The 22731-nt window shown below is 35.0% G+C and overlaps 1 protein-coding gene across 2 annotated transcripts in view; it reads right to left on the bottom strand.

Annotated features, from left to right (window-relative positions):
* ccbe1 (collagen and calcium binding EGF domains 1) overlaps positions 1–22731 on the bottom strand; it is a 52904-nt gene that overhangs the window by 15931 nt on the left and 14242 nt on the right. The window contains exons 1-2 of one of the 2 annotated variants that reach the window (XM_015338711.2): positions 20115–20214; positions 578–630 (exon numbers count right to left, since the gene is read on the bottom strand). In XM_015338711.2, coding sequence (XP_015194197.2) covers positions 578–630; positions 20115–20161 — 100 coding nt within the window. In that variant the 5' untranslated portion in view covers positions 20162–20214. Of the gene's footprint in view, positions 1–577; positions 631–20114; positions 20215–22731 lie in introns of those variants that run through there. The other variant, XM_006627211.3, reaches the window with a different exon arrangement.

Below are 22731 nucleotides of genomic sequence, written 5' to 3'. Positions count from 1 at the left end.
AATAAGCATAAAAGAATAAATATATTCATCCAGTACAATTTAACAGAACCAATTATGACTTAATTTAGCCTCACTTATAAATATTAACTGTCAGACCTGTGGCTCAGCAGAAAGATGTGTGAGTATCATAGCTCTGATTTTTTTTGTAAATCTTTTCCTGTCTTGTGTTTAAATTATTCATTTGGATCTCTCTATGTTGCCTGTGGAGTCTTTTTTTAAAAATCAAGGACTATAAAAGGTGGAAAAGCTACATCAGCTTTTGCTACTATAATTCCCAGGCAGAGGAATCAGATGATGATGTTGAGTAATTTCAATTGCTGCTGTAGAACAATGAAAGAAAAAAAAAATCAGTTCTTAAGGTAACATAGTTATATCACGCTACAAGCCATGACTCACTCATCACATGATTCAAAACTAAACTCCCTGTATGAGCACAATACACCACTGGTAGCATTGTAAAAACATTGTGTTTCTAGCTAGAAGAAAGTATTCCACATTTGGTTTACAGGAAAGGGAAAGTACAAAAGAAACAACACATGGTTTTTCCAAACTGCACTTTGCAAAATTGTTACATTACCTTCTGGAATGCATTGTCCCAGCACAAATTTAAAACCTTCACAGCATTTTTTCCTGCAAGGAAATACAAATATGTGCTTTACGTGGCGGGAAATTATTGCTATTTTTGTTAGTGCTCCCCAACTAGCATACAACTCTTCGAAAAGCACCCTCTATTAGAAAGCTTATTGATGCATAAGCCTTTGATACTGACTTGCTAGACTTTCTGTACAGGAGTTTCCACAACTGTTTTTTGAATTATTATCTTACATAGTATAATATAAATCCCATGTACTGCACATCGTGCAGCCCAGACAAAAGATCATGCTAGGTTTCTGTATGTTTGTTACCTTGCCTGTTTTATACTTTAGTATAAAAAAAATCTACTGCAGTTTTCTCTGCCCTAGGTTTCTCTGGGAAGACAATCATGGATTGTTGATCCTGTGTCCATTCCTGGCATTTTTTTAACCATTACCCCATCATAACCTGCAAGATTAGATAATGGTTCTACACAATGATGCATTTTAGTACACCATGTCTACAATTCTATAAACTATAAATGTCATTTTATAGTTGAATATGACAACCTTCACATTTTAAATGAGTGGATATTGAAAGGAAGATCCATTATTTAAACATGCTGTGATATGCAGTATTATGGTAAAATATTCTATACACTGTAAGAATGGTACAGTCATTTGCCAACAGCAAAACATACTCTGCAAATTTACCATGATTAACTATTCTAATGGATATGGTCCACCTCTGACTACAACATGGCCTCAGTAAACCGCAAATTAAAATGTATTACTGTATACTGGTATTGAAAACCCTCCAAACAGACAAGCAAACAATTTGTGAGTATATTAAAAAGAGTGATTCAGCACTCTATTAACAACATACAGTACCTATGATACTGTAATGTTGCATTTCTTCAAAAAATGTCAATTTAATCTTTAATTTAAACTGCTTCTATATGACAGCACCAAGATTTACACATAACACACTGGAGGACTGAAGTTTCTTCCAGTAGTATATGCTGGAAGGATTAGATTAAAGCAGTAATCAACCTTTATTTAATTTAATGACAAGCTGAACTGCTGGTGACTCTACATAATAAGAAATGTACTGTACATCAGACACATTTACTGCTCTATAGAGTGCCCTCAAAACTGCATGTGGTAGTATAACAGCCATCATCATTCATTTTTTGTCATTTTCTTTCTGCTGACATATCCACAGTTTTCTTAAAATTAAGACCACAAAAATCTGTAGAAATACTGTGAGTTATTCATGTGAATGCTTTCCCCCTGTTTACTGAAAAGCTTGTAATTTAATGAAAAATTATTTGGCAGGGAGAAAGAATAGAGGCAGTTGGGTGCAGTGTGGAGGATGCAGAAAGCAACCATTTTATGCAGCACTGAAGTTAGACCATCAGGACCAATGTTACAAAACATTCCAGTTTGTCACTGTGGAAAGGGGAATGGTAGACAACACTGCAGATGGAGGCAGAGGAATGGGGTTAACATGGTGGAGTACACTTAAAATAAAGACACTGTTTTAAACATAACCTCCTCACCTTTTTATTCAAAATTGGAATTTGTCCTGAGCTATTTTCTTAACGGCAAAATCAATGTTTGTCTCGTCATTAATCTTAAAAGAACATCAGTTTACCAAGAATGTATAGGTAAATACCAGATTAAGTTTCCTACAGTATGTGCATGGTTTGACTTTTAATTACGTTTTATTTGTTATTCTATTACATCAGCTGTAAGTTTTCTTTCTTTGAAACTGTATTCAAACATTAATTTTATTGCTTAGCCTTCGCATCCTAGCAATTTTTAATTTGAAGGAGGTTGTGGCTCTAGAAACGTGGAGGATGTACAAGCATCTTCAATTACAACTTATCTTTCTGCTTTCAATGCAATGTGTTGTGTACTTCCTGTATTTCCAAGTTGAGCAAGAATTCAAAACACTCCAAAAATGCACCCCCTCACGCCTCTTATTCAACATATATTTGCAGCTATGAAACACTGTCTGTGTTAAAGCCCTTAAGAGTTTGACAAGCCTTTCATCTGTTCTACCGATCTAAGATACATTCACAAACTCCTTGGTGGCCATGCACTGACAGGGCAAGTAATGAATGGAAACCAGACTCTTCTAGCTTCCTCTCTTGAGCTCTAACAACTAACCCAATACGATAGGGCAACCTAATAATCAGTTTGGTGCATAAACCTCTACTGGATCAGAGCAGTATTATGGTCATGGTTTAAATTATGCTGTGTTTCATCCATGGGGCTTCCAGAATCTGACAAGGACCAGCATAGAGAAACATTCTCCACCATTGCTAAATTCAATGCAGGTTTGCTTATTTGGAGTATTAAAAGAGAATTACTGTTTGGCTCCACTCTGGTATATCTAGGTGATCTTGCACACAACACTGGAATGCCCTATATGTGACCCCAGGTTTTATCACAGAATAACATCACTTTATATGCAAAAAATACTGATAGCAAACAGTATGCCTCCTAAAATAAACAGCAAGAAAAAGACCATGTAAAGACAAATAAACCACAGCAGGAATAATTTTACTTGTATTTATTGGAAAAGTCACGTCTCTATTACTCAAACAAAAAATTATTTATCAATTTACCAAGAAATTACCAAGAAAACGTTAGGTATTTTAAATTTAAACCAAAGCTTCATCCTTATCTGTTTCTTAGTAAGAATGTTTTTTAAACTTAAAATTCTGTATGTTACTATAAAATAAAAATGTTGTAGTGTTTTATTAACAGAAAGGGAAATATTTTCATCCCAACTTCAGGAAAAAAAAACTCTATTTGTAGTAACAGCCTTATTTCATTTATAGGAACTCAGCTTTTGACAGGATATCTGGACAATCCAGATGAATGATTGCAGTTTCTGACATTTAATATCAAATACTTGGCAAAATTAGTGTTAATGAAATAATACAGATTTCACAATTAATCTGTGTTTTAACTAGCTTTGTATGGGAATGTCAATGATAAAAAACACAAAAACAAAGAAGAAGAAAACAACTATATATCTGGGAAGAAGTCTTTGAAGCATCACCCTTTATCTTGCTGCCAAAACCAAACTCATAGGCTTGTTAATACAAATAGTTTATATTACAAATACTGCCTACCAGAGACCATGCACAAATAATAAAGATAATTTGAAAGAAATATATTAATTTAGTACATCTGCAGTAATTAAAAGTAAATGAATTAAACAGCTAGCCCTTAACATAGTACTATGAAATTGATCTGTACTAGAAACAAGGAACAAATTATCATGAGTGTGATAAAGTGGGACTCCAAGTGAAAACCAGATGTTCCGACTATACTCCTGGGAGTTGACATGAAGCTGATATTGATTAGCAGAGGTCAATGTACTCATGCAGTGAAATAATTATTTTGGTAACCAAACACATTTTCTGTGGCTGGTTACTGATTAAGTCTGAGAATGGGGGTATGAAGGTGGAAGGTGCTGTGCAGACTCTCCAGCTGAGAACAGTTCATAATGGTCTCCATCATAAGATTTAAAAAAAAGTAACTTACAAAGCACAACAGATATGAGATATACCATCTGCACTGTTGTGACGCTTCAAAAAGAAAGAAAATAACATAAACTAAAGGACAACACGTTATTTGATCAAGTACTCAGTAAACAAAGTGTGGACCAATAACTGCTTTGATTACCCAAGAAGTGCTGAAGAACCCTGGTTTCATGTCTCACTCAATGAATGCCCACAGTGTGAATTAATTAACTGATTAACCTTGATGACACCAAGCTTTGAAATAATCCAGAAGCTGGATCCCCCCTATAAATTAAAACATAGAAAATATATCCTGAGGCATAAAGAGAAAGAAAGTTTATGTATTATTCTCATCTAAATTGCTGAGTACTTGTAACTATTTTCTTGACCCACTTTGAGCTTTTTATCATTTTCTGAGGATGCTCTTTAGACAGAAAAATAATATTTTTAGTCTCTGAAAGAATAAACTTATAAATTAATAAAACAAGGGATATTTATTCCAGAAAAGCATGTACAATACTGTAAAAACTAAAATGTGATTAAAAGAAATTTAGTTAACATACAAATAGGACAATAGGTAATACATTCTCAAGAATAATCACAAAAGGCATTAATGTCATTGGTGACTGCTAGACCTTACAGCTTCCTTCACACCCTCTGGTTGATAATGAAAATGTTAATGCAGCTTTTAGTGTGAAAAATAAATAAAAGGAAATGTATTGTGGCATTGACTATTGATATTGTTTCCATGATGTAGTATTTTGTGGACATATAGAAAGTACACAAAATATAAAATACATTTAACATTCACCTCTGTTTTAGGTGTGAGCTTTTGTTAAATCAAGGGCACTGCCTCAGGAGAATCCAACACTTGTAGTCAGTAATTTTAACTCCATGGTTTAATGTTTTGTTAGACTACTTTTTTTATTTTACACCCAAGCAATATGGAATGGGCACTTGTTTATTTGGGTCAGAGTAACAACTTCTGTTGCTCCTTCTCCTACCAACCAGCACATCAAGTTCTTTATCTACTGATGTGTTGCACTTGCCAGGACTGTTGGTTCCAACTGCAGAAACAGCAGTACTGCCTGGAGGCAGTACTGGGAGTTGTTGGAGTTTCTGTTGTGCTGAATGCCATGAAAGTCCTGCCCAACTCAACTTGATGCCAGCTCTGCTCTTGTGGTGCTGTTTCATTTGTCACCTTTGCTTCGTACAATATATACTCATTGCAGTTGCCAGTGAAATAACCCAGGCTTGAACGCAAAACATTTAGACACAGAGTTCAACTTACTTTTCTGGGAGCCCCTTGATTATCAATCCTTTAATGAAAAGATTGCAAAGAAACCAAAGTTATACAGCAGCTTCAAGTTTTAACAAGGTCACAGTGCCAGCTGAATACAAAGCCATGTATTAAACATCCAACATTCACAATTCCTCCTTGTTTTATATGTCATTGGTTTAATAATATGTTACATCTAAATGACACGTAAAGAAACAGTGAAAGTTATCCTGTTTGGGTGATATGATAAAGGTCCTTTAAATCGTTTCATTATGGATAGGCACCATTATGTTAAAAACAAGAACTATTGTTAGCCTAATAGTTGTAGACCACAGGTACAAAGGATGATAAAAGAATAGGCTATAAAAGAAAAACTACTTAATAAAATATTTTTTATGATAATAGGTCAGATACAAAACCCCAAAACCATAAAGCCTCAACCAAAATAAAATGCAACTTTAAAGTCTCAAGCACAATTGCAAAATTTCCCTCTTTGGAGTTCCAAACAGCTGGCTTTGTTGATCATTAGTTTCTACCTCCCACTCAGCATGTTGTCTTTTTGCAAAGTGTAAAAGAGATCTGATAATATGTGGAGGAAGTGACAGCTGTGGACCAACATGTGCAAGCAGTGTGGCAGTGGCTCAATTGGAAGGTTTGTTTTCTTTGTCTACGTCACCAGGCCATTTCTTTGACTGAGCAAACCCATTTTCTTTGACCGAGAAAAAACGATGCCGGTGAACCAAATTCTTATTGTCACCTGGAGACAAGGTAGCTACTGATAAATGATAATATAATTGCCCATTAACCAGGGGGCACACTAAATAATAAATCAGTTATTGATGGATTTATAGCTCTTGGCTCACTCAAGTCTAGAGGGAGTTTCATTTATAACACCGCTGTGATAATCCTTACAAGACATATGAGGTACTGAAAATGATACCTTGCATCATGGTGGAACAGAATATGGTTTAATCTAGCTCAATATATGTCAGTTACATTGTAAATAGGCAACACCATTTCTAAATAAGAATTTTCATACTCTCATGGTATTTTTATTTTTTATTATTTTGTAGAATTTGGCATTTCATTCATTCTTCTTTTATCTTTAAATACCTTACAGCCAAGTTAGGTCTAGAATTATGTTAAGTTCAAAATAAATTTTAATTCAAACACTGACACTCAAGTCTAAGCCTCTGAACTAAGAAGGAGGTGTGAATTAGATATGCATCACTATACAGCACGTTTGACCTGTGATCAGAAATTACATTTTTATGGTAGTTTTTCAGACTCACATTACTGTATATTTTGTTGTCAAAGAGCAAAGCCTTAATTGATTGAATGTTTAGGATTTCATTTTATACATCAAACCAAACCTTGTTCATTAATTAAATAAAATAAAAGGTCTCTGCAGCATTTGAAAGTTTACTGAATTTTATAGAATATTTTCATTCCCTGCAGAGCATCTTACAGGAGCCAAAACCTGTTTGAGTCACAATGTGAAAGTAGACATAAACACCTCTCTTTCTCCTATAATGAAGTGGTTCGGAAATATTAGGTTCAGTTTTGTGTTCATTTTCTCTGCCAGGGTGATGCTGTGAATGTTCCTGCCACCTAAGCTTTGCAGTTGTTGGAGGACATTTTCGAAGATGGCTGCTACAGTAGGTCATCTCATCATTCCATATAATAATACCAGGAAACACAAACCCACCATAAGTCTTTACAGTGTTATGAGAGATACTGGACCACCAATCTCACATCTCTGAAGTGGTACCCCTTCATTTACTGTACATCTCGCCATACCCTGAAAGAAGTGCCAGTCTAGCAGATCTGTAGAGTACCTGACAGTGCAAGTACTGTAAGACAGTTCAGTGCAAGTCGACAGTTACAGTAAGTTTTGGCACCAGGAGCTTGTCATAGATTTCTAGTGCAACTGAATATTTTTGAACAGTGTGACACATGCCTAAACACGTTCAGAGATTATGTGGAAAAGTGATGTGCCACATGGCCTAATTATTAGTTTTATCCAAGGCCTTATCAAGCCCTTTCAAACATCAAATAAATGTATCTTTATGCAAATACATCCTCTACCCTGAGATAATCTGTCACCTTATTTATTAAAAGATCCTCACAATATGATTTTTAAGATCTCCACTCTATACATGAAAAAAGTAGGTATTCAGCATCTGGAGTTGGCTTTAGTGTAAGTACCTGCAACTTCTAATGAATAACCTGCAAAATCCTAATTGACTCAATGTGTTATGCAATGGAAGACTTTCTCTTTAAAGGGAGAAGGCCCTGCTCAAAAGTGTGGTATGCCCTATTTAAAAAGACATTCTACATTTTGGATATTCCACTCTAGGATCCGGTGTGTTGATCCGCAGCCTCACAGTATAATTTTTTGTCAAAGAGCAAATTCCTGATTGATTGCATGTTTAGTGTCTCACTTAACACATCAAATCAAACCCTAATTCAAAAACCCAATTTTTTTAGAAACAGCCAAGATTCTAATGGTAACAGACTCTTGCTAGCCCAGTCTATGCCAGAAGTTGTCACAGACCCACGCAAAAGTTGTTTTTCTTCATAAAATCAATTTTCCACATGCTCCACATTAATCCAATAATAAGAGTTGTTTTGAAAGGGCAAGTAGAACTGATTGATATATCATATGATTCAAAATCCTGGGTTGGTATTATAACAATTTCCCAATATGTTCGGGAAATTTGTAAAGTTATACAAATCACCTTTGAGAAGAATCTGTCTGAAACTCACGGAAACAGGCAATACACAAAAGAAACAGGGAAAAGCTTGGCCCATCTGCTTCATACTGTATGCACTTTGGTTGAGAACTGACTCAGACCTCGTGACTCAGACCACAGCTATAGCCGTGACATTGCACACATAGCCATTGACATGGGCAAGCATAAGGGAATGAAACTATAAAATGTCAAATAATACCCGTCTTTGACCATGGGCAGAAATGCTGGTGTGACACCCCTGGCTCCATGTCAAGTCATCCAGACGTCTGAACTGGTGTAGGAAAGTTTACAGTTAACAATGCAGACCAGCCAAATGTATTCAGCAGTCAATTTCTCACAGTATAGGCAATGTGGGGAAATTAGTCATCTTGCATTACGGTAATGTCAAAGTGCTGTTGCTGGAGTACAGGAATCATATTCAGTCAGAATATCATGTTGATGCATGTCTGCAGATCATGTACAGTGTATACTGTAAGAACAAAGTCACAATTAGAAAACAGAGGAGGACATTTGTCACATTTTCCTGCTTGGTTGCTAGGAATTTATTAACCCAAGGTTATGTCCAGGATTATTTCCAACAGCAAACCCAAGTAGTTTGTTCCAGATATCCATTACCTGTAAAAAAATGTTTCCTTTTTACTGTCCTCATGTCCCTACTTGACAATTGGTACTGAAATATTTGGGTTGGTTGGTCAACCAAGAGATTCCAATCTCCTTTTGACTAAAGAGATATGGCCCTTTTAAAGTGTTTGTGTAGTACAACAATAACTTTATTCTTTAAAACTTCAATTGAATCTGTTCCAACATTCGTTGCAGTAGCCTGGTTTGGTATCCTTAATGCACGTGATAAAAACAGACTAAGCAGCATAATAAAGTTAGGTACTGTAGGTCCCCTTTCCAGGCCATAAAGGCCCATGAGGAATTTGGGGGAAAGTGCCACCATTTTTTCTAAACCATCTGACACTTGAAGTGGAGGTGATGTGGTCAGCATCACGCTCCGGCCAGCCTATTACCCCCGGAAGGATTAACCCTAAGTACTCATTTGAAAAGCAGGCTGAGTGGACCTAGGGGCCGTCTGGAAGGAATTAGAGCAACCTCCATCACTTGCACCTACCTGGGATTGAACCCAGGATCTTCTGGTTAGGAGCTAGACACCCGGGCCATCTGAGCTACCATGGCTCTAGATAATAAAAGTAACCAGCAAAATTATCAGTACACAACAGCTATAGCTGTCAGACATCTACATGAAACAAATAGTGCAGAAGGTAATTATAATCATTGACTGTCAAGACCTCCTCTTGCATAGTGAATTTGAGTTCCTTTCATCAGGGTGTTGATTTAGAATATGTAGATTAAAGTGCAAGAGAACTAAGTTATCTTTTATTCCAACAGCTATTACTCTGTTTAATTTAGTCAAGTAATTATATATTTTAATTAATTTATAAACAGGTATATTTCTTCATCTTGTTTCTTATTTGTTAGTGGATTCATGCTGTGATAAATGTATTGTGTTATGTCTTTTACCTGCCGGCAAAGAAACTTTCCCATCTACTGTAGGTCAATAAAGTAAGTACCGTAATTGCCTCCTATTCTGTTCCAAATACAGTATGTACAGTACATGCATCCTTGTCGCCTATTGTTTGCACATGTCTAAACCGAATTCCTTTTGCAGGGGATTTGCCCTCTCATGAATAGTGTCAAAATAACTTATTTCCTGTTTGAATATGTTCTTAAAAGAAGAATTGGCCGATCAGGCAGTATGTAGCTGCGCAGCTACATGTACAGTAGCTGTTACATGTTCAATTTTATCTTGTACAGGTACTCTTTTAATATAATATTCAATATAACAACAGATCTTTACATATGGTACACCATGTAAAGTTTCTTGTAGTAAGAAACTTCCCATACACTGTGCTCATTAGATCTGCCACCTCTTCTGATAGCACCTTGAAATGTGTATATAGCTAGACTAACTTTGAATGGTTAAAATTACCTTATTGGATGAAACATAGGTTGAAACATTACAGTTGAAACATAGGTTTATTTTCCTGCAAACCTTTCTTGGTACTGAGGCAGCATTGTTTTAGACTTATACTAGAATTTCACAAGAAGTGCTGTGCCCTGCAGTCATAACTGTAAGCAAGTTAGGTAATATGCAAATATTTTTGTCAAAGCCTTTAGCATGTACCCTATGTAGCAGTTTTGTTCTTAGATTCAAGATTTCTTTATTTGCCATATACAAAAAAGTGCATTGGAATGCTAACTCGTTCAGCTGTACCCAGTAACATTAGAGAAAGTGATTTTCTTTGCGGACCTCACAACCCTCTGTATGGCTTTTCTGTCCTGTACTGTAGCTCCACCATACCACACCGTAATACCACCAGTCAGGACACTCTCAATTGTATTACAGTAAACATTGGTGAGCATTGTCTTGCTTATCCCCCACTTCCTTAACTGTCTCAGGAAGCAAAGGCACTGGTGGGCTTTATTGAGGACGGCAGTAGTGTTCTCTGACTAGCTCAGCCTCTCAGAGATGTGGAGGCCGAGGAACCTGAAGGTACTGACAGCTCGACTGGAGCCCCGTGAATGATGATGGGTGTGTGACTTCCACTGTGCCTCCTGAAGTCCACTATAATCTCTTTTGTTTTGCGGATGTTAAGTGTGAGGTTGTTGTTCTGGCACCACTCCACTAGCTACCTCGCTCCTGTAGGCCCTTTCATCATTGTTGCTGATAAGCTGTGGTCGTCAGGAAACTTGATGATGCGGTTGCTGTTAAATCTAGTCACACAGTCATGTGTAAATTGAGACTACAGCCGTGGGCTCAGGCAGCAGCCCTGGGGGGGCCCCGTGTTGAGGATCAGAGGGGATGAGGTTTTGTTTCCAATCCTCACCACTTGGGGTCTGCCTGTCAGGAAGTCCAGGACCCAGTTGCAGATGGAGTTGCTGAGGCCCAGACCCCTGAGTTTGACCACCAACCTGCCTGGCACAATTGTGTTGAAGGCTGAGCTGAAGTCAATAAATAACATCATGGCATAGGTGTTCCTCTTGTCCAGGTGCTCAAGAGTGGTGTGAAGGGCCAGTATTACTATTCTAATATTAATATTCTTAGTATTAATACTAAGAATGCTAGTATTCTTAGTATTAATAAATACAGTTTTGACAAAGTACAAAAGGGGCCATTCCAACAGCTATTACTCTGCTTCATTTAGACAACTAATTATATATTTAATTAAGTTATGTAGTGAGAAAACAAAGTGAAAAAAATATATATATATTATCACCTGAACTCCCATATACAACCCCTTAAATTATAATCCTGTTTAAAGCATGTTGTAAGTGGGAACTGGACAGTTTATAAATTTTGATAAATCTCCTTCATCAACCACCATTTATCTAATAATTCTCCTTGCACAACACAATTTCCTTTAATTGTTTTCTTATGTTTTAAAATGGATCAGCTTTTAATTCCACCATAGAGTATACAGACCACTTTATTGCACTCTTATGCTTTGTGCATCTTGATAGCAAGATCAAGAGAACAGAACATAACACATTGCTCACATTCCTAGACTCCCAGCCAGATGTTTTCTTTTTTGTTGCAATACCCCCCACACACCTCTTATGAGGCTTAGGGGTGTAGTGGGTTACTTTTGCAGTGCAAGGCTAAATCGTGAAGCTGTAACTAGTTTTTGTATTTCGGTTGCATTTGTGTTACCATTTATATTTAAGAAAAATATTCAGATTTACTGCAGTGGTTAACACTATTCTTATTCTGCAGAATGGAGACTGATCTAAATGTTGTAATTTGACAAAATTGGGGCAGATGAACATCAAGACTCAATCCCTCTATGATTAATTTGCAAACCTATACATATCATAGATTATGGAAAGGGACACAGGCTAACAAACTGATTAACTGATGTAAACAACACCTAATCTATGACAATTGGTGTGTAAATAATTTTTTTTATAAGTTTTAATGTGGAATCTGAAAGCTTTATTACTGGGCATTTTCAGTGAAACTTCTGAGCTTTAGCCAAGTAAAAACTGTCCTTCATTTTAAAAAGAATTAGGGTCATTATTGTCTGGGCCTCATTTGTATATTTTTTCTGCAGAATTCATGAAAGATGAAGCCCCTTATCATATGACAGCCTATAGAAAAAACTAAAATGAGACATAACTCTGCCGCAGACTCACTGGCTGTTCTGAATGGCATCAGAGATTTGTAAACCATGTACCCAAACCATGAATTGGCTGCTTAAAATGCCTGCAGCTAATGAGGGACATATGCATCAGAAAACCAAAATAATTACTCGAAAACTTGAAATAAACATGAAAAACACTATAATGTGTGTTAGATTTTTTTTCATTTATTTCTCACTGAAGTAAAACAAGTCATTTTGTGACAGCTTTTCATGATAAATTAAAAACTTTTCTTTGAAACACCTTTCACAAAACTGAATTGACTTTTTAATGCAGAGGAGCACTCTATTGCCAACTTGGCCATGTCTATGATTCTGCTCTTGGCTCACTTAGGCTCCATCCTATTCAAGACACCTATCAACAAGGAACTAAGTACAAAGACAATACTTTTTTATTACATTTGCAGTGAAAACATATCAGTAACCCACAGAAAAGGACAGTGGGATTTGTATCATAAACGTAAGAACGTAAGATTTTTTTTGTATTTTCCAATCTCTAAAAACAAGCTTTGATCTGAATTTCCACTGCAGATTTATTTCTACATTTCATATTACATTTTAAGCAAGAAAGAGAGAAAAGGGCAGAATGATTTAGTCTTCAATGAATTTAACTAGCCCTTCAAACACCCATAAGAAATCAGTTCTGTTTTTCAAGGGCAGAAGGTGAACAGAGTCATGATTGTTTGAATGTCAGCTATACACTGGTGTAATATGAGTATTTTGTCATTTATGACTGGTAGTACAATTTGATTGTGCTTCTGGTTTTTGGAGTTTTATCCAAAACTCCAAAGCAGGAGGTGTTTGAAAAGTTACCCCAGAGATCACAATGTGATCAATATTGAGAAACACCAAAAGCCACAAAGTAAAAAAAACACCTAAAAGACTAAAAGTTTGCACCTAATTAAAAAAAAACTTGAGATTTCACTCATCCATTCTGGTAGTAGCAGTGGCAGTAGTAATAGCAAAATATTCTACAAGAATCTAGATTTACCTCCAGTAAATTAATTGAACAGTCATAACTCACTGTGATACATTGAAATACACCCTTTCTAGTGTGTCCCATCTTATTATATTTTAACAATTGTTTTCATTTGTGGTCCAGACAGATCAGTGTTACAATGTCCACCATTCCCAGCAAATTCTAACCGACACCAATGAAAATGTTTCAGAGGACCAAAAAAACACATAAAAGATTACAATGTGTTATGCTAATACTCAAACACTATAAAAACATAGCAAGGTATATGAAATGGCTCAACTGTAAGTTATTAAAAGAGAAGGCTGTTATATACTGTAATAGCACCACATGTGAGATGGGTATATCAAGTAACTGTTGTAATCTGAATAAGAACAATCCAATGGACACTCTATACCAAAGGTAAAGTCTGCCAGTAACTACACAGAGAAATATTTCTAAGAGGAAACAGGAAAATAGTTTCATATTTTGTATCCAAATTGAAAACTCTGATGGGAATAGGTTAACAGGAAGACATAAATTATATACTGCTGTACCTTAGAAATCTGTTCCGATACCCTTTTGTTCTCCAATTTTTTAGTTATTTTTTGACAGCACATTGAGAGAAACATTTGCACGCCAATAATATCTTTGTCCCTGGACCAAAAGGATATGGATCAGACTCTGGTAATAACTCTTTTTAAAATCATTTGGGGAAAATTGTTGCAGTCTGCTCTCCTTATTACTAGATTTAGTAATTTAATCCACTAGTGCTGTTATTTTGTTGTAGTACAATTCACGTTTCTTTGAAAAATTGACTTAGATAACATTATTAAAGCATCACACTTTACAACAGTGAATACTTTCCTAAAATATCTTTAGGTAAATGTTTCTAGAATTTTACTTTGGATACCTAAACATACAGTACACCAGGTCTTATTTTGACTTATTCAATGGCAAATATTTGGAAAACAAAATTCTTCTCTCACCACTATATAACATAAAATATTCTATATTTAGCTGTGCATTTTAATCTATCAATTAGATGAGTGAAATGGCTTCCTCTCGTTTGTAACCTTTCATATGTCCTTCATTAATTAATCTATCGTTTTCTGAAGCTCCACACACTGTTGTGTCCTCAGCAGCACAAAATGATCCCGAGATACACACGGCTTTCAAATGTTGATGCTCTTATCAAACTAACAATGCTGTCCTGTGTTTCCACTCCCCTAAAGTGACACTAGGAATATTAATTAAAAATAAAATAGAGTCTAGTGAGGCATTTTGTTTTCTCAGGTCGTTTCCACAAACCAAAAATTCCAACCACCAAAATGTAGGGGCAAAGAAGTCAGTCTAGCTTAGCATGTTACATGATGTGCAAGGTGATCCAAGTCTGTGCTGGCTTACAAGCTGTCAAAAGTAGTCTAATTGACTTTCTGACCTGCCCATGAGGGCAATATTAAACTCAATTAAACAAACCCTGCATGGCAGCTGCAAAAATTCAAATGTTCACATAAGAATTTTCCAACCTGCTATGGAGCATTACACACATATGCTCTAGGAAAACACATTAAAAATAGTTCTGGCTGTCAGCCTTTGAGGATACAAGAATGAAAGTTAGGATCCAGTTTGGAGTATGGAGTAGTGGTTAAGGTTCTTGGATGTTCAACTAAAAGGTTGTGGGTCAAATACATGGTAGAATGCTTTTGTTGTAGCCTTAAGCAAGGTATAATAAAAGTATAAAAGTATAAAGTCAAATTTAATGCTGTATTAAAAGGCATTGAATTGTAAATTGCTTTATCTTCATAAGTAAAGGATAAAGAATTTGATTTAAGAATATTAGAAAGTGAAGTCTTTAAGCTTTCAGATTCTTCTTTGCTGTAACCCTTATATAAAAAATCACACTTTGACATAAATATTTTCACAATAAAAATATTGAAAAATCAAGATACTTGTTGCAAATAATTATTTTTCATTATGATAATTGTAAACCTTTAATTAATAAATAATGTAGAATACATAAGGAAGTGTTGAAAGAACAAATTGAAATTTATGGTTTAAATAAAAACTATAAACTATTAATAATCAGTAATTAACATTAAAATTCACACTGTGATAAATTGTTGCACTTCTTCCACATCTTGTAAAAACATTAATTTACAAGACTATGTTTAAACATACATTAAATCTGACAATCAGAAAATAAGTAAAATATATACTTATAAAATAAAAAATGAAGGTAAAATATAATTTAAAATTAAGACAGGGTTCACTTTTTTTCTGTCTCTCCGTACTCTCTCTCACCCACTGCGATTGGGACACAGAATGGTTAAAATTGGGGGAAGGTCAGGCAGGCAGAGGGAAAGGGGAAGGGGGAGGCGTCTTCCCACCTCTATGACTAAAGAAAGTGTCAAAGAGAAATGGCTTAAGTGACATACAGAGCTGAAAAAGTTTGGTTCAATCTTCTTCCCTTTAAAGGTACACTCCTTGCAGAAGAATTTTCACCTCGAATGTTTTCCCACCAGCTAAGACGCAGAAACAAACTGAATACAAAATGTACTTGCAAAAATAGCGATTACAAACATTTAATGCAGGATCAGCGAAGGCACGAGCCCAAGAATCTGAATTTGATACAATATTATTAATAATGTATACTGTATTGCATTGAAATTGGAATGTTTTACAAATATAAGAGGCGATACACAACATGTAAAAATAACCATTTTCCCTCCTTTAACTTAAACAAATTCAGTGAAGAAATCCTAAATAAAGAAACCATCACTTATAGTAACTCATCCAGATACACAGACTCATGCCTCATCAGCTATAATAGCGGACTATTTTTACTGTATATATTCGGCTATGTAAGAAACAAAGTAATTCCCTGATCTTGCTTTGAACCGCCTGGGTGCAGCACACTTCATGACAGTCCATTGTCTATTACCACTATAAGGACAATAACATATTTTTTTAAAACAAACGTCAAATGTTTCCAAAGTGTCCCCTAGTGATATTTTAGCTGCTTAGTTACATGACTCTATATTAATATTACTATCAGCAGGTATTAAATCAGTATTTTTTTACAATAACAGCAAGTGGTGTTACCACAAATTCTTAGAAAAGGAAAAAACGTTATAACTTTTTATGAATTACAGTATATAAGCTTTATAAGCACGTTAAAATCACAACCTAATGTAGGTTACCAAGTTGAAGACTTTGATGCATAAAATGTTTATGCTTAATTAAAATATTTACAGTATGAAGAAGGTGGAAGGTTGTGTACTTTTCTCCAACTAAGGAATCAAATATACATACTTTTTAATCAGTTTAGTGTTTAACATGCTGTAAAACACAGTTTAAAATTATTAAAAGTCTGAAGGGTATCCAATTTAAATTCTGTAATTGGCAAAAGATTGTCCCTCAGCATTGACTGGGATTTGAAACTGCTGCACATCAGACGTTAAGCTCAGCTCAGCTAAGCCCATCTCCATCTGGTGGTATTACAAGGTAATTTCACCCTATTTAAAAAAAAAACATGCAGTACTTTGTAGTTCGTTGCGGATCATCCACAGGGTTTTAGCGCAGCATAGATAGTTGTTTTTTGAATGGCTGAATCTGTATGTTACAGTAAAGGTTTCAGGTTGGAAGTTACCAGAAATGAGAAAGCATTAAGAAGAAACTTCAGGGCCACCTTCTGTCACGTCACTGTATATACAGTATGTAATTAAAATATGAAAAGATACCTTAGTTTAAACCTCTAGCTAAAAATACAAAGCATGAAAAAATATAGAGAATTTAAAATAGAACTGTTGGGAATAAAGAAAAAGAATCGTCTAATACCATCAACAAGCAGATGTCCATTAAATTTCTGTTATGATATTTATTTAAAATGATAACTAAACATCTCTTGTGGTGATATTAATTCTGCATTGTAGAATGTCATGCTGTGCGGTCATTTTTGGGAAACCCTTTGTTGTTTTCCTATGGCATATAAGGATAGCATTTCTTATGGATGGTGTACACACAAGGATATCAACTTCCTGACTTTTAATAAACAACATAGCATTGCATAGTTTATTCTCATTCATTATGTCAGCACTCTTCACTTAAATAAAATAATACTGAGTGAAACAAATTCAAGGCAAACATTAAATTGCATGTGACTGCTTCATTAATGGTACAAAGTGAAGTACAGTATGCAGAACTGGAGAGCTGATGCTGCACTAATCTCTAGTGTCTAAAATGTATTCTGAAGGATTTAGATGAACCTTAAGATTTTGTTGTATGTTCATTTATTTTCTAATTTAAACTGTAAACTGCCCAGAATTAAACCCTAACATTATTTATTATGTTGAAATACTGATTTTTTCACTTCAGGGCTCTTTTGTTGAAGAGTGAGTAGAAGTATTGATATCGGTCTGCTTTGTGACTCATTACTTATGTGTCAGTGAATGAGAGACAGCCTGACACTGTGTTTTGTGCTGCAGACTTACAGTACCCACCTCAAACATTCAGTGCTGATCATTCCAATTAAGCTTTTAATTTACTTACTACTAATAAAACAACTTTAAGTGTATGTATTTAGAAAATCTATTCTAACTTATTCCTTATGAATATAAGCATGAGTCATTCTTGCCTTTAAATACAAAGATTGCAAAACTCCTTTGGAAATCCAAATATTTTCTCTGTTACTAATTACATACTACATGTATAACTACAGACACAGCACCAATATCACATTCTTTGATCTGAGCCTGTTTTTGGAGTCACTGAATATTTCTGTACGAAAAAGGCAATCCATAATTTTTACCAGCTTTGCCGCAGCAAAAAAACAGTTTCTGTGCCAGCTAGTTGCTTTTGCTGTCAAAAATCCCTATTATGTTGTTTCAATCCCCTTTTATAATTATCTTTGCTCATCAACCTTGAAAACATTATAAATTTAGTGTTCCAGTGTGTACTGTGCAGTAAAGAGAAAAACCTAGAATTGCATTAAGAATGAAACCAGACTGAACCCTTTTTCACCTTTGTGCTTTTACCTTTGCTTGGAGCTACAGATGGATTCATCATAACCACCTCACAAAAGTTCCTGTTCCAGAACAAAAACATTGAAATTTTAGAAATATCTAACTCTGCAACTAATTATCTTGCAGGGCTTCTTTCATTTGTTATGCTTTAATGTGTCTGAGAATTATTTGCTTGAAAATTCTTGAATGAAATAATAAATTACTTCATGTAAGCATTTCTGAATAACAGCACTTGCAAGTCAGATATGGTCCCAAATACTGTAGGCTACAGTTGTGGTACTTTGCAACATTTGCTGAATAATGCCTAGCTTGTTTGATGAAACAACAGGGGCAAGCATATAAGATAGTAGGAGACTGGCATGGTTAGTTTCTTGGGAATGTAAAGACCAAGAAAATGAAACAAAACAATCCTAACTAGTGTCAAATTGATATAGAAAATTGATCGTTTATTTATAGTTTGACAGACAAATGATTGTTATTTTTCGAGCCCATGACAAATCAGTACCAACCAGTTTACATTGAAAGCAGAAGGTTGCAGTTTGCTATGCTGCTGCATGCAACTCGAGCTATTTTTAAACCAAAACAGCAATTTCAACAAAAAAAAAGTAAAAGTGCAGACTGTACCTTTTTGCTACTTGTAAGTGTGTAAATGCTACCTATTTGGAGGAATCACATCCTGACTTATTGGTTTAACTTTGTGCTATTTGCTTGCTCCACTTACTAGTTTCTGCAGAATCAACACTCAGGGCACAAAGAGCTGGTGCAGGTGCAGGTTTACAGTCACAATGACAAAGAAAACCTGTTCAGTCTGGTGAATATACTATGAAATGAAGTGGCAATTTTTCCTAATGTGGCTTGTCTGAAAACTGTATTATAACGTTGGTGAATAATTTCTCATTAACGTTTAGGGTTTTCTCGACATACCACAGGTCTCATAAACTGCTAAATGACATTTGAAAAATATTAAACTGCTCAAATTAAGCTGATTTAGGTCAGTGCTTCAGAGCAAACCAATTGATTGCAAATCAATTGTTCAGGCATACTTTCCTGTATTGTCATAATATAGTTTATAATACATGACTGAATTAACTTTTATTACTATATATTTCTGATCTTCACACCAATTATAGTTTCTACTGTAAAAATGCAACATGACATACAGTAGGTGCTGCAGCATCACTGTGATCCACAGCTAAGTGAATTCTTTTCAACAATTCAACAGTTATGAAAAAATAAGACACGAAACAAAAAAAATACTTTGATCTCAAAGTTGATGTGATTGCAGGGAAGTTTTGATTTAAAGTATCTGGTAATAAATCTCTTACTTTTCTACTGTGGTGTCATACCACACTATGATGGCATGCATTTTGTAAATAGTTTTAAGATGAATCTTACTATGAAAGGAAGCAAAATAACCAAAAGAAAAGATCAACCTTTCATCTGGAAACACAGTAAAGAGACAATGAATCAACGGCATGAATACATAGTCTACAAATAACTGTGAAGATCCCCCTAGGTAGGATTTTTTTTTCTTTTCTTTTTATGACAACAAACCTATATTATTTTTATTTGCAAGACTTTTTGACACTTTCAAATTTAAATGTAATTTTATACATTACTAAAACTGATTATACAATTTTGTATGCTGTTGGACACTTACAAATGTGCAAGTGAATAAAATGTATTCAAAAACAGTGTGGTTTCTTAAAATTCAGCAAAATAACTAAAATACATACAGTACAATTTACCAACACAAAAAAGAAGAAAAAGAAAGAAAATCCTACCTAGGGGGATGCCACATAGGTTTTCTTTTAGTCCAGCACAGACACATATTGTCTCCTTTCACATTGCTTAACCTTTAAATTGCTTTCATTGGTTTGAAAGTACAGTACAGATTAACTTTAAATAAAAAAAAAAACTAAACAATGCAAAGCTACAGAACATGAAAACAAATCACATGCTCTACAAATGAGAAATGTATTCAAAATCTGGAATAATAACTAAGGAAATAAAGACTTAATGATCTCAGTATCACATGTCTTTTCCTCTGCTGTTACAGGAAATTACAAGAAGTAAGATTCTCTGCAAGATGCGAGACAGGCTTAAGCACTCCCACTTTCACTCTTCAGATCTTTAAACAAAACCATATAACGCTGACCTGAAGCCAAATAAATATTCATTGAAAATAATAGTGTACTACTGTTCTCCGAAATGTAATTCTGAGATAAAAGCTTTCCAAAACAAAGAAAGAAATGGTGTCGGTTCTGTACTGGAACTTAATGTGATAATGCCAGTCAGAGAAAATCTTGACCCAGACATACCGCTGATGTCTCCCAAAGACTGCAAACTAAAGGTGGCCATCCCGATTGACGTATGGTACTGTACTGTAGCTCATTTGACATTTTGTTAGCTATGTCTGTTTAAAATTTCATCCATCACTGATGTGCAACATCCACCTACATGATGCACAGCAGTCATCATTCAGCAGCAGCCCCAAACTGCTTTAGCAAGTGGATCTTTAGGTGGGACAGATTGCGCTAGATAAGAGTACAAATTAGTTAGGACACTGGGTTAATATCCCTGCACCGACAAACAATGCTATGGGGTCAAAAATAATCAAGCCAGGACTAATGTGTAATCAGATGCACCCCCTTAGTACATCATTTCCCATTGGAATGGAAATTACCTACCAGTGGGAAGAAATGTGCCAACTGGTCCACTGACACCTTGAAAAAGCAGCAACCTGGCTTTCTTTAGAAATCTCTATTCTACTGTAAGTGTTGACCTGGCCTATCCTTGTGTAGTTTTTGATATCCCAATGAGATCAGGACAGCATCTATTCTCCATCTTTAATGGATTTTCTTTTATGCCTTGCCCTTTTTTCTGCTGATGAATCTGAAATAGTCTTCTGTGTTGAACATGTCTATTATGCTTAGAATGTTATAGACATATCAATTCCTTTCAGGGAATTCATAGGTTTGGTATCCAAAACATTGGTTTGGAGAGAATGTTATATTTACCATTACCACAGTAAAAGAACAGTAATGGATGAAGTAATGGATGAAGTGAATCATCAATCAGATATATCCTGTATATAAATATTTTACACATCTCAGGAAAATATGCCTCTGGTTTGAGGGTAGTGTCATTCACTATTGAACAGATTTTTAATTACCTTGGGTGTTGCATACAGTAGGTTTGATTTAATGTATAAAACACTGCCATTCTGGCAGAGGAACTCTCCTAAACCAAAAAGGCCATGAGAACAAATTCAACACCATTTTCTGCACACTGCCAAAGTGTAACGTATAAATGCCAAGTTGTGTGAATTTGAGAGCCGTGAGCAATTTTTATTTCAGTCTTGCAAAATATCTCAAATGATTCTTGTTGAAATATGGTCTGTTATCATAATTCACCTTGAAAGTCACACTCTCTCTGAAAAAAAAAATATATTTTTGTCATGAATTCCCCCAAACTGAGCAGATTATATACTGTATGTGTAGCATGTTCATTGTGGACAGATCCCCATGGACAAATGTAACCTTGGAGGAGAGAGTTGTGCAATTTGTCTTTACTCATGCCAGTAGGAAATCAGTAAGAAAGTCTAATTTGAGAAGACAACATCATGAGGAAAAGGCTTAGACTGACTTTCAATTAAGATAAAGGTAAATACCAAGTGATGTGAACAAGTAAACAGCTGTCTTAATACTACCCTCTTTTTAGTCCTTCCAAAAGTTTATTTCATACCCCAAGAATGGTGTAAACAAGATCTGTATCTGAAATCTGCATTTATTTCACTATAAGTACAATATAAAGAAATGGAAAAGTGAACTTTGTGGAAATTACCCCTTTATGAAGTTGCCTATTGAGAGATGTAAGTGTAAGAAAATGATTAACCTTGATGAAACACATTTCCATGATCACTTATAGTACAAAGATGATCATTTACAATGCAATTTGGTTCAAAGTAAAATGTTTTTTTTGTCTCTCAAAAAAAAAGGTGAAAAGCATTATTTTTATTTTTCCTTTTCAGCATTTCCTAACATATCCAAGCCCACCCTGTGAGTTTTTACTGTGTTATATAATTTTAATAATTTTGTTAATCCAGAAATAACTTGGATTTTGTAACTCAAGCAAAATTAATGTTTTGCACTTCAAGAATCATCACAACCCAGGATGACTGTCAAACCTATTTAATCTAACCCAAATGTCAAAATGATACTGTATGTATATACATACTTTATATCCAAATAAATAACATACAACTTTCAGAATAAGATTCCTTTTCATAAACAAATATGCAGAAACCCAGAAATAGCCCGTGAAAACCAATAACATACATCAAGTCCTGAAAATAACCTTTCCCACCTTTGAGAGTAAAGGAAATACGGATGAAGGTAA

Source organism: Lepisosteus oculatus, chromosome 3 (assembly GCF_040954835.1).
Source record: "Lepisosteus oculatus isolate fLepOcu1 chromosome 3, fLepOcu1.hap2, whole genome shotgun sequence".
In the NCBI taxonomy this organism is placed as follows: Eukaryota; Metazoa; Chordata; class Actinopteri; order Semionotiformes; family Lepisosteidae; genus Lepisosteus; species Lepisosteus oculatus.
Note: the sequence above shows the minus strand (reverse complement) of the source record. Positions and strands in the feature narration are given on the sequence as shown.